Source organism: Microcaecilia unicolor, chromosome 12, assembly GCF_901765095.1.
Source record: "Microcaecilia unicolor chromosome 12, aMicUni1.1, whole genome shotgun sequence".
Taxonomy (NCBI): domain Eukaryota; kingdom Metazoa; phylum Chordata; class Amphibia; order Gymnophiona; family Siphonopidae; genus Microcaecilia; species Microcaecilia unicolor.
The window spans coordinates 103,066,531-103,079,110 of NC_044042.1; the positions used below are offsets into that span (position 1 = coordinate 103,066,531).

Here is a 12,580-nt window from a genome sequence, read left to right on the forward strand (position 1 = left end):
TCGTCTGCGCTTCTCCTGTAGGGCCGCCGAGTAGTCCTGGAATATACACATTGGGTGACCTTCGTACCGCAGTTCATTCCGCTTCTGACGAAACCTACGTAAAATCTCCTCTTTGTGCACATAGTTGTGCACTTTAATTATCACTGTCCTCGGAGTCTGTCTTCCCTCTTGCTGTCTACCAATGCGGTGGGCTCTTTCCAGGCAAAGCTTCCCTGCGCAAACTCCTCCAACAGCCAGGCTTCTAAAACTGACGAGAGCACTCTATCGTTTACAGTTTCAGGCAGCCCCACTGTTCACAGGTTCCCACATCGCGACCTGTTCTCGAGGTCGTCTAGCTTCTCTTTTAGGGTTTCTACTGTGGCGGCCATGTTTTGGAGCGTCATCGCAGCAGGCTCCGCTGAGTCTTTTATCTCCGATACACGGCGTTCAAGTTCCCCTGTTCGTTGCGTGGTATCTGTTAACTGCGCCTCCAGGTTAGAAACCTGCATGTATAGTTTATCTAATTTTGAGTCCAATGCTGCACCTACTGCTTCAGTGAGCTGCTGTAGTTGCTCCGCCGTGAATGGTGCATTTCCGCTTGCCTGCTGCCCGTTGTCAGCTCTGCTTGGCGCCTTTGTTTTTTCTTTGTCTTTTTTTTGTTCCTCTGCTCGCCATTGCACGTGCTGGCGAGCTCAGGTATTTGTCCATGGAAACTTGCGCTGCTATTTCACAGCTTCTGAGGCTTCGCTTTCTTATATTTCCAGTGTTTTAATGCGTTTTAAGGAGCCAGGGCCTTGGAGGACGCGGGACCACGTCTTCCTCTCTTCAGAGCATCACGTGACCCCCCCCCTATCAATGATTTTTACAGCAGACATCTTAATAGATCGCTGATCCACTAAATATTGCCAAATGGATAAGAATTATATGTTAATTGGACGATTTTCCAGTTTAGAGGAGAGGTCTATTCCGATGTCCATCTTGGCTGACTGCTCACTGGCGTCCCCACAAAGGGGCCCTTTTTTTTATAAAATTGTAGTAAACCACATTTCTTACTGCAGCATGAAATGGTGAACCGCAGGGTGCGTTGAGGTGTCCTGCACACACTAAAAAATATTTTTTGTCTTGTGACTCGGGACATGTGGGGGTGGACAGTTGGCATGTTCATTTAGTGGTTAGCACAGCAACGTTGCCACGTGCTAATCAATTATTGCAGGTTTAGAGTGTGAGCCCCTACCACTTAACCAAATAGGTGGCAGAAGTAGCTCACGCACTAGTGGCCATACGCTAATATGAAAATTAGCATGTGGCCATTATTGAAAAATTAGAAAATTGGTCATTTTACCCCAGTGGTAAAAATGGCCTTAGCAAGGGGGAAGGGGTGGTAAGGCCCCTGCAAAGACATCTAAAAGATCAAATTAGATAGTTGCAATGAATGAACAGCTGAAGGAGGAAGGACCAGAAGTGTTTTAGTAGTTCTGGATCCAAGTTAAGTACCCGGCCTGTGTCTGAATGGCAACTGTTCTAGATTGGGTCCTGCAGCCCTGTAAATAATGAACCAGCAACTTTTCTGTTTGTTATTCTTAGCATAATACGGGGCCTTAGTGTGAAATATGGATTGTGCTGCAGTTTGGGACAAAAGTTTAGTATATACAAATTTTTATTTTTGTAATTCTGTTAGATTTTCGGGAGTAGCTTGTGTGAAATATTTACACTCTAGATGTGCCAGCTCTTGCTCTAAAACAGTTTGATCATGTTCCATTTTGTGTTGTTTGACTGCAAATCCCAACAACTGGCCCCATACATATGCTTTAAAAGTAGCTCATAGGGTATTGATGGGGATTCCTTCAGTTTCATTAAAATGAAAGAACTCTAAAATAGCTTGTGAAAAATAATTTTCAAAATCAGGATAATCTAAAATGGCTGGATACATTCACCACTGTGGATTATAAAAGCTGTAATCACTCCATCAAAAGGTCTAAATTGGCATTCAAACCTAGGCTATAATCACCTTCCATAGTGGAACGAGGAGTAGAAGTTAGTATAGCCTTGGTAAGATCAAAGAAAAAGGATGGATTGTGCATCATAGGGGTGTATATGCAAACTCATGTAGCTTTTTGAGGTGTGTTCAGGAAGGCTGTTGTCTTTACTCAGTGCCATCTTTTCTGGAGAAATGAGCTCTGGTTTTGAGCTTTTCCTTGCTGATGGCAAGGTACATGTTTTTGTTCGTCCTGCTTCCTGACATCACATTACATGTATACTTTTATTGTAAGAATGCTTTTTTAGGGGGGAGGGGGGTTGGGTTAGTTCACAATTTTTATTAAAAGTGACAAATAACAAAGATCTAGTAACAAACATAACATACTGCACATTCTGTTACACATAACAAAAAAAAAAAAAAACATAAAGAAAAGCTAGGTGTTTTCCAATTGAGAAAATACTTCTAAAGGTTTATTTTCTGAGGTGATTGTATAGATGTTTTAATTGAAATCACCTGAAGCCTCTGTGGAGAGGCAAAATAAATCTAAGATGTGAAGAGAATGATGTCTTGTCAAGAGTACCGAACAAAGAGGCTCTTAAAGTGCGGTAAGTTTTGTACTTACCACATGTTTCTTCAAAATTTAATATGTGGTAAGTGCAAAACTTGTAAATGTAGGGAATGTGCCCCACGTCTGCCCTGCATTTACCGAACAGGGTACACAGGCACCACGTTATATGCTTGAGCTGATAACATGGGCCCTCTGTACTGTTAGCCAAAAATGTAACACAGTCACAGGCACTGACTGTCACAATGAGAGCTGACTTTTAGCGGTGCAACCATTTTGTGGATCCTCACCCGCAACACACTCCCAAACCCCCTGATCTAGCAACTGGCTCCCCCTCAAATGGCAAGCCCAACCCCAGATCCAACATTAGGGCACCAGCACATTGGTTGCCCTCTCTCTCCAAAGTCCACCATTTGCACCTTATCATCCTGCGCTTGCCAGTCCTACCCTCCCCCCATTTCTTCCCCAGGGATCAGCAGTGGTGGTTGAGTGGTCCCAGGCAGCATGGGCTTTCCTCTGCTGCTGCCTGGGTCAGCGCCCAAATCTAAGGCGGCACTGATGATGCAATAAGTCTCCTTTAGTATACGGAGACTTATTGCAGGGGACAGGATGGTAAGGTCTAAGAAGCAATGTTTGAAAGAAGGGGCAAACTGGCTGTGCTGGCAGGGGTCGGGCTTATCGGGAGGGGGGGTCCAGATCAGGGGAGATGAGAGGCTGGTTGCCAGATTGGGAGTGTGTTGGGGAGGGGGGCTGAATACCACATCAGGGGATTGGGAGTTTGTTGGGGGGGACCAGATGCACTATGGGGGGGGGGAGTCTGTCAAGAAGCCGATTGCCACATCAGGGGGGGGAGAGTCAGGGGATGCGCTGCTAGTAATGCAGCTGCATTTACCGCCTCCCCTCGAGGTGGAGGTAAGTTCAACTCTCTCCTCTCCAGTCTGTCCAAAATTCTGCGGCACGACTTATTTTCCGCCAAAATAGTTTTACCCACACTAGCCCACTCCTCAAGTCACTTCACTGGCTCCCTGTCCGCTTCCGCGTACAGTTCAAACTTCTCTTACTGACCTTTAAATGTATCCATTCTGCAGCCCCCCATTACCTCTCCTCTCTCATCTCTCCCTACATTCCTCACCGTAAACTCCGCTCGCTGGACAAATCTCTCTTGTCGTCCCCCTTCTCCTCCTCTGCTAATTCCAGGCTTCGTTCCTTTTCCCTCGTGGCACCTTATGCCTGGAATGGACTTCCTGAGCCTGTACGCCTAGCTCCATCTCTGCCTGTTTTCAAATCTATGCTGAAAACCCACCTTTTCACCACTGCTTTTGGCTCCTAACCACTACTCAATTCCCCTATCCTTGTTCCTTCTCACCCAGTACTTTCCTCGCCCTTAATTGGCTTGTCTGTCTGTATTTTTGGACTGTAAGCTCTATCGAGCAGGGACTGTCTCTCTGTGTCAGGTGTTCAGCGCTACGTGCGTCTGGTAGCGCTATACAAATGTTAATAATAATAATAATAAAGACCAGCGGTTATAGCTGGCTACTCTTCCTGTCCCTGTCACACCCAGATCCAACTCAGTTCTGTGTTAGCCTACTAATGCTCTGTTTCTAATACAAAGGCCCCTTTGCAGGCCTGCACTAGTGTCTACCTCACTGATAGTGCTGCGCTAGCTGCTTAACAAAAGGGCCCCAAAATTCCTAAAACACCAGTGTACACAGAAGAGGAACAAAATAATAAGCTAAAATAATTTCTTAAACATCTCTGCAATTGTTAATATTTAGGAATAAAGTTTTAACAAGTTCTTTGATGCTTTGCATTGCTAGACTGTGTTTTTTGGGTTGACATAGAGGGTCATTTTCGAAAGGGTCGTCCAAGTTTTGATTTGGACGTCCTCGCAAAATGTCCCGATCCAGGAGCAGGGAAACCCATATTTTCCAAACAAGATGGACGTCCATCTTTCGTTTCGAAAATACCGTCAGGGACGTCCAAATCCTTCAATTTGGTCATACCTAGATTTGGTTGTCCCTAGACATGGATGTTTCTGATTTTCGGCAATAATCGAAACCGAGGATGTCCATCTCAGAAACGACCAAATGCAAGCCGTTTAGTAGTGGAAGGAGCCAGCATTTGTAGTGCACTGGTCCCCCTGACATGCCAGGACACCAACCGGACACCCTAGGGGGCACTGCAGTGGACTTCATAAATTGCTCCCAGGTACATAGCTCCCTTACCTTGTGTGCTGAGCCCCTCAAAACCCGCTACCCACAACTGTACACCACTACCGTAGCCCTTACGAGTGAAGGGGGGGCACTTAGATGTGGGTACAGTGGGTTTGTGGTGGGTTTTGGGGGGCTCATTGTTTCCTCCATAAGCATAACAGGTGGGGGGGGGGGCTGGGTCTGCATGTCTGAAGTTCACTGTACCCACTAAAACTGCTCCAGGGACCTGCATGCTGTTGTCACGGACCTCAGTATGACATCTGAAGCTGGCATAGAAGCTGGCACAAAATATTTTGAAATATGTTTTTTGAGGATGGGAAGGGGGTTAGTGACCATTGGGGGAGTAACGGGAGGTCATCCCCAATTCTCTCTGGTGGTCATCTGGTCATTTCGGGCACATTTTTGTACCTTACTTGTAAGAAAAACAGGTCCGGGTGAAAATGTCCAAGTGCTCGTCAGGGACGTCCTTCCTTTTTTCCATTATGGGTCAAGGACGACCAAGTGTTAGGCACGCCCAAATCCCGCCTTCGGTACGCCTCCGACATGCCCCTGTGAACTTTGGCCATCCCTGCGACGGAGTGCGGTTGGGGACGTCCAAAATTGGCTTTCGATTATACCGATTTGGACGTTTCAGTGAGAAGGACGTCCATCTTCCGATTTGTTTGGAAAGATGGACGTCCTTCTCTTTCGAAAATGAGCCCGATAGGCTACAGATTTACAAACACTTATTGTAATATATTTAATGAGGATTTATGACTTTATGTAAAGGATTGTTCCACATTAACTTTTTGGGGGGCTACTCATTTTTTGTTTTAAATATTGCTCAATACTGAGTAGGTTTTTGTGCAGAAAAAGTAAAAAAGTGAGAAATGTGTGAAGTAACTACAGATTTCTGATCTTCAGTATATTACCATACAGTATTGCGTGCTGCCTTTGTGAAGCCAAAAAGAAGATTGAAATACTTTGTAACACAATCAGACTGAACTGTAGAGACTGCGACCCTCGCTCTCCCTTATGTGGTAGGTGTGAATGATAAAAGAAGTAACAGTAAGTTTACTGAATATTTTGTGAATTGTGATAAAGGGGAGTGCATAGCCTTATCTGTTGTAGTGGCTGCCCACAGGGTAACACTGAGGCTGATCCATCTAGGTTTTCTTAGTGCATACATGATTCCCTGAGGAAAAACAAGTATGTGCAATATACTAAAACCAAGAGTAGATCAGCCTCTTCTTGCAGTTCAAGAATTTTTGTTGAGAAAATAAGTACAAGCAACAACCTAAATATAAATGGTCTCTCTCTCTTTCTTTCAGTCCTTCCTTTCTTAGTTTATTAATCAACTTTATGAAGAGAATCACCCAAGGTGGTTTAAGGCGGGTACAGCATGACATAAAACTTTTGTTAACAGAATAACAATAGTAAAATGACCAAAAATAAGCATGAATAGAATCAGAGGTAAACTTGGAAATGGCAATTTGAATTCCAGTAATAGGGCCAGAATGAAAACAGTATCAGAAATATAAACATTTCACAGCACTGTAAACCAATCATGTAACAAAAATATAATAAATATCAGAATAAGAATGATGCCATAATAGGAAACTTGAAAGAACATTCATATAATATAAATATGATACTTATGATATCACTACAATACGGTGAAAAACCTTAAATAGGCACACATTAGAATATTCAGATAACATAGATATGATGCTAACGCTGTTTATACATTATAAATGAAACATTTTAATAGGTAGATGAGGGGGCTTAGTGCTTTTAAGATATATAGAGAGGAAATACTGAAGGAAAATTATATGTACAGTTTAATAAGAGATGAGGAACTAGTTTAAGATACAGGGTGTGCAGTAAGCTATCCCAGGGGCAGAGGGAGTGGATAGTCAGTCTCCATAAATATTAAAGCTTGGGAAAAGACTTTTCCTTGTCATCAAACAGATGAAGCCATTTCGTATGGGTTGTGTCCATCAACCAGCAGGGGGAGATAGAGAGCACTCAACTTTTCACAGTGCCTCATGGTCAGCTAGCTCCACTGCCTCTTCAGTATTCTCTATCTCCCCAAGCAGGGTGGCTGCAGCTTCTTCGAGCTCCATCAAAAATCTGCCTGGGGTGGCTCCTGGCTTGCCAGTTGTTAGCCGGGGTGTTAGAGGCTATAGCAGCTTCACTTTGAAGACACATAGGTCAGCCCTTTCCCTGCCTTACCCATGCCCTCGTGGATGTGGACATATTAGCTTGCTTTTCCCTGTCCTTTCCCACTCAGTGGATGCAGGCACATTGGTTCGCCTTTCCCTGCCTTTCCCACTTATCTGAGCCTCCGGAGTGAATTTATTTACCTCTTTTGCCTCTGCTTTCCTCACAGCGTTAAAAAAAAAAAAAAAAAAGTTGTGTCGCGCTTTAGCGCAGTGATCTTGGAAAAGAGGTTTTTCATGAGATTCTTCTGCAGGACCGGAGCTGTGATAGTCGGTCTAGTGAGGTAAGAGTGTTTTCTGACTCCTCCGGGGTGGGCCCGCGATCGGGATGTTTTTGGTGCGAACCGCCGTTTTGAATTTTACCGCCGTTTTCAGCGATGGCTGCGGAGACTGTAAAGCGCTGTTCTAAATGTGGCAAGCGCAAATCAGCAGTGGGGTGCTGTACAGACGGTAGAGCCGGCCTGAGCATGGCGAGCAGCGATCTTTCGCGCTCTGAGCTGGCAGCAGACGCCATTTTGGATTTTCCACATGGCGCGGCCTCCGTTGCGACGGGTAGCCCTGATTCCGGGGGGGGGGGGGGGGGGTCTTCTGAGTGAGGCTTATAATAGAGCTGATAGCCCTGGGGAGGATCCGGCCGGTCAGGGAGCGGTTTTCTCCCCTGATTTTGTTTTAATGCTGCATAAGGCATACATGCTTAAAAGAGCTCTTCCACAGGAATGTTCGGAACCTCTGCCTACCCCCCCCTCCCCCCCCCCCCCCCCCCCCCCCCCCGGTGGATCCTGGCCTTTTGGAGTTGGCTTTGCCTGTTTCTTATCCTCCTGATAAACGCAGAAGGGATAATTCCCCTTCTGAGTGTGGCGCACCCCCCTTCCCCCCCCCCCCCCCCCCCTGTGGTCAGCTATGAGGATTCTGAGGGGTCTGGTAGAGCTTCTTGGTCTGAGGAGCCAGAGTCTGGTGCAGAATTGCCACAGGATCTTGATGATCCGTCTGCGGTGAGGAGTTTCCACCGCGAGGAGCTGCCAGCGCTTATTTCAGATGCCTTACAAGCCCTCTCGATTGAAGATCCAGGGAGTGGCACAGCCTCCTCTGTTAATCCAAGGATGGCTAGTACCAGAAAGCCTGCTCGAGCCTTTCCTTTGCATGACTTCATCCAGGAGCTTATTTTGGCTCAATGGGCTGACCCCGAGGGACCTTTGAAGGTTGCCAGGGCTATGGGGCAATTATTCCCTCTGAGTGAGGAACATTTGGCTCACTTTGCAATGCCTAAAGTGGATGCCCTGGTCACGGCTGTGACAAAGAGAACTACCCTCCCTGTTGAAAGAGGTGTTGCCCTGAAGGATATTCAAGACCGCAGGCTTGATTCAGCTCTGAAGCGGTCCTTTGATTTGGCAGGTCTCACTGTTCGGGCGTCTGCATGCAGTTGTTATACTGCTAGAGCCTGCCTGGCTTGGTTACAGCAGGCAGTGGAACAGCCAGGTGATGGAGCGGAGACCTTATCTGAAGTGGCTCCGCGGATGGAGTCGGCCTAGTCCTTTTTGGCTGACGCCCTTTATGATATGGTCAGAGCTTCGGCTAAACAAATGGCTGTAGCAGTGGCGACTCGCCGCACTCTTTGGCTACGACATTGGACGGCGGACATGGCCTCTAAGCAAAGGTTGGTGAAGTTGCCCTTTCAAGACCTTCTCCTGTTTGGTGAGGAGCTGGAAAACATTGTTAAAGGCCAGGGGGATTCCAAACCTCAGCGCTTGCCCGAAGATAGGCCGAAGCCTTCCTCTAAGGGTCAGGCGGTCCGCTCCTCTTACAGACCTCGCTTCCGTGAAGCTAGAAGGTACCGCCCGGGGCGTGCTGCTGGGTTCACTTCTCGTGCCCGCTTTCAGCAGAGAAACTCCTTTCGCTCGGACAAATGTTCAGCAGCTGCCGGTTCTAGGCCTGGAGTGCAGGGGCGACCCTCTCATTGATGGTGTGCCAGCCCCCTCCTCGTTTCCTCTCATCGGAGGAAGTCTTTCCCTCTTTTTCTAGGAGTGGGCCAAAATCTCCGCAGATCAGTGGGTCTTGGACCTGATCAGAGACAGATACCGAATAGAATTCGATGCCCCGGTGAGAGACGTGTTTGTGGAGTCCCGATGCGGTTCTGCCGCCAAACGGGCGGCGGTAGAGGAGACTTTGCATACTCTGTGCCAGATAGGGGCTGTGACCCCGGTGCTTCCCGCCGAACAAGGTCTAGGCCGCTACTCCATTTACTTTGTGGTGCCATGAAAAGGCGGGTCTTTTCGCCCGATCCTGGACTTAAAAGAGCTGAAAAGTCCTTAAGAGTGCGGTATTTTCACATGGAAACCCTGCGCTCCGTCATTGCGGCGGTACAGCCAGGAGAGTTTCTCACGTCTCTAGACCTGAAAGAAGCTTACTTGCACATACCAATTTGGCCCCCGCACCAGAAGTTTCTGCGGTTTGCGGTGTTGGGAAAACATTTCCAGTTTCGGGCCTTGCCTTTTGGCCTCGCCACAGCTCCCCGAACCTTCTCCAAGGTAATGGTAGTAGTAGCTGCTTTTCTCAGACGAGAGGGTATCCGGGTTCTCCAGTACCTAGACGACTGGCTCATCAGAGCAGACTCAGAAAAAGAGAGTCATCTAGCTTCAGCCAGAGTGGTTTCAGTCCTTCAATCTCTGGGCTGGGTCGTCAATATGGCCAAAAGTTACCTGACCCCCTCGCAATCTCTAGAATATTTGGGGGCCAGGTTCGACACAGCCTCGGGCTATGTGTTTCTTCCCGAGCAAAGGCAGTGCAAGCTTCAGAATCAGGTCCGTCTGCTCCTGATGATGCCCCACCCGCGAGCTTGGGACATTGTCCAGCTGTTGGGATCGATGACGGCCACCTTGGAAGTGGTGCCATGGGCGAGAGCGCACCTGAGACCTCTACAGTATTCTCTACTTCTACGATGGTCTCCAGTATCTCAGGATTATCAGTGCAGACTTTCTTGGCTCCCTGCGGCCCGCCTCAGTATGGAGTGGTGGCTCTCGGACAGCATATTGCGGCAGGGAATGCCGCTGGCGCTCCCCAATTGGTGCCTGGTGGTGACAGATGCCAGCCTGAAGGGCTGGGGCGCACATTGCCAGGGGAAGCATGCCCAGGGTCTGTGGACGCCCGACGAGTCGGAGTGGTCTATCAACCGCCTGGAGTTGAAAGCAGTGTTTCTGGCTCTTCTGGCCTTTCAAGTGACCCTGGAAGGATTGGCTGTCCGAGTGATGTCGGACAACACGACAGCAGTGGCCTACATAAATCGACAAGGCGGAACTCAGTGCAGAGCTCTAGCTGCGCAGGCCGAACAAATTTGCCACTGGGCCGAGCTGCATCTACAGTTCCTGTCAGCAGCTCACATTGCAGGTCAGAGCAGCGTGCAAGCCGACTATCTAAGCAGGCATCAGATCGATCCAGCGGAGTGGGAGCTAGCAGACGATGTATTCCTGCAGATATTTGCCAAATGGGGCAAGCCAGTGATGGATCTTATGGTGACCAGTTCCAATGCCAAAGTCCCGTGCTTCTTCAGCAGACGGAGGGATCCTCGCTCTGCCGGGTTGCATCCCTTGGCTCAACCCTGGCCCCTGGGCTTTGCTGTTTGTCTTCCCTCCGTGGCCCATGATAGGGCGAGTGCTCCTGCGGATTCGGCTGCATCCAGGAGAAGTGGTGCTCATCGCCCCGGATTGGCCCAGGAGGCCTTGGTATGCGGACCTCCGACAGATGCTGTTGGAGGCTCCCTTTCCGTTACCTCTGGTTCCGCACCTGTTGTCACAGGGGCCGGTGGCCATGGAGGACGCCTGCCGCTTTGGTCTTATGGCATGGCGATTGAGAGAGCGCAATTGAGAGATAAAGGCTACTCAAATAAGGTAATTTCCACTCTCCTGCAGGCCCTTAAGCGCTCCACTTCCGTGGCTTATGCCAGGATTTGGCGCCAGTTTGAAGTCTGGTGTGTTTCAAGAGCGCTTTCTCCGTTGCGGGCTCCTGTCTCGCCGATTCTGGTCTTTTTGCAGGATGGTGTACACAAAGGCTTGGCCTATAATTCCCTGCGGGTGCAAGTGGCAGCATTGGCCTCCCTGCGTGGCAAGGTTGAAGGCGTGTCCTTAGCTGCTCATGCAGATGTGGCACGGTTTCTTAGAGGGGTGCTTCGGCTCCGTCCTCCCGTGCGGGCACCTTGTCCAGCTTGGAACCTGGGGTTAGTATTGAAGGCCCTTCAGGGGGCTCCCTTTGAATCGCTTCGGCGTGCTTCAGAGAAAGATTTGACACTGAAGGCCGTCTTTTTAGTGGCCATTACCTCGGCAAGATGGGTGTCGGAGCTCCAGGCGCTGTCCTGTAGAGACCCTTTTCAGCAATTCTCAGAGTCAGGGGTCACGGTTCGGACCGTGCCTTCCTTCATGCCTAAGGTGGTTTCAACGTTTCACCTAAACCAGCCTGTTTTTCTTCCCTCCTTTGTTGAGGAGGAGTTTCCAGATTCATTTGGGCAGTTGCACCTTTTGGATGTGCGCAGGACTCTGTTGCAATATTTACGAATTACAAATGCTTTCAGGACCTCTGATCATCTTTTTGTGCTGTTTGCAGGTCCTTGCAGAGGGTCTTCAGCGTCTAAAGCGTCTAAAGCCACTATTGCCCGTTGGCTCAAAGAAGCTATCTTTTCAGCATATCTGCTGTCTGGCTGGGCTCCGCCTGAAGCCTTTAAGGCACATTCCACAAAAGCGATTTCCTCTTCCTGGGCAGAAACTGGAGCACTATCTCTTCAGGAGATTTGCAGTGCTGCACCATGGGCTTCTAAGCTCTCTTTCGCCCGACATTACAGGCTGGATGTGGCTGCCAGGAGGGATGCGCGTTTTGGAGCACAGGTGCTAGCGCGTGGTGTGGCTTGTTCCCACCCTATTTAGGGATTGCTTTGTTACATCCCATACGTAATGACTTCATCTGCTTGATGACAAGGAAGGGAAAATTAGGTTCTTACCTTGGTAATTTTCTTTCCTTTAGTCATAGCAGATGAAGCCATGAGCCCTCCCTATATGATTGTCTGTATTGCAGTGATTCTGATTTCAGGTGCTGTTCTTGTTTCCTGAAGTTATATTCCTTCCTTGGGGAGTCAGAAAACAGTCTTCAGGATTCTTGTTACAGTTATAGGAGGATGAGTTCATTCCCTCCAGTTCATGTTTTGGGAGGATGAGTTTATTCCCTCCAGGAGGATGCAAGTATTCCCTCCGTTTATACAAAGTGGAGGACGAGTCTATTCCCTCCAGGAGGATGAGTTCATTCCCTCCTTTTTTGAGTTCATGCCCTTGTTAAGGGGCCATCATTCGCTGTGAGGAAAGTTCATGTTATTCCCATTGCGGTTTGCCATACTGCATTGGAAGCTTCAAATACTGAAGAGGCAGTGGAGCTAGCTGGCCATGAGGCACTGTGAAAAGTTGAGTGCTCTCTATCTCCCCCTGCTGGTTGATGGACACAACCCATATGTAATGGCTTCATCTGCTATGACTAAAGGAAAGAAAATTACCAAGGTAAGAACTTAATTTTCCCTTGTCTGGTTCCTGAAAATAGTGGTAGCCTTGAGTTCAGTATAACTCATTTGGGAGTAAGAAGGCTTGCTGCTGGGTATCAAATCATGCAATTTTTG

At 48.2% G+C, this 12,580-nt stretch overlaps 1 protein-coding gene across 1 annotated transcript in view; it reads left to right on the forward strand.

Annotated features, from left to right (window-relative positions):
- LOC115482024 (MATH and LRR domain-containing protein PFE0570w-like) overlaps positions 1–12,580 on the forward strand; it is a 351,267-nt gene that overhangs the window by 203,591 nt on the left and 135,096 nt on the right. Inside the window, exon 6 of the mRNA XM_030221566.1 lies at positions 5,639–5,754. Coding sequence (XP_030077426.1) covers positions 5,639–5,754 — 116 coding nt within the window. The remainder of the gene's footprint in view (positions 1–5,638; positions 5,755–12,580) is intronic.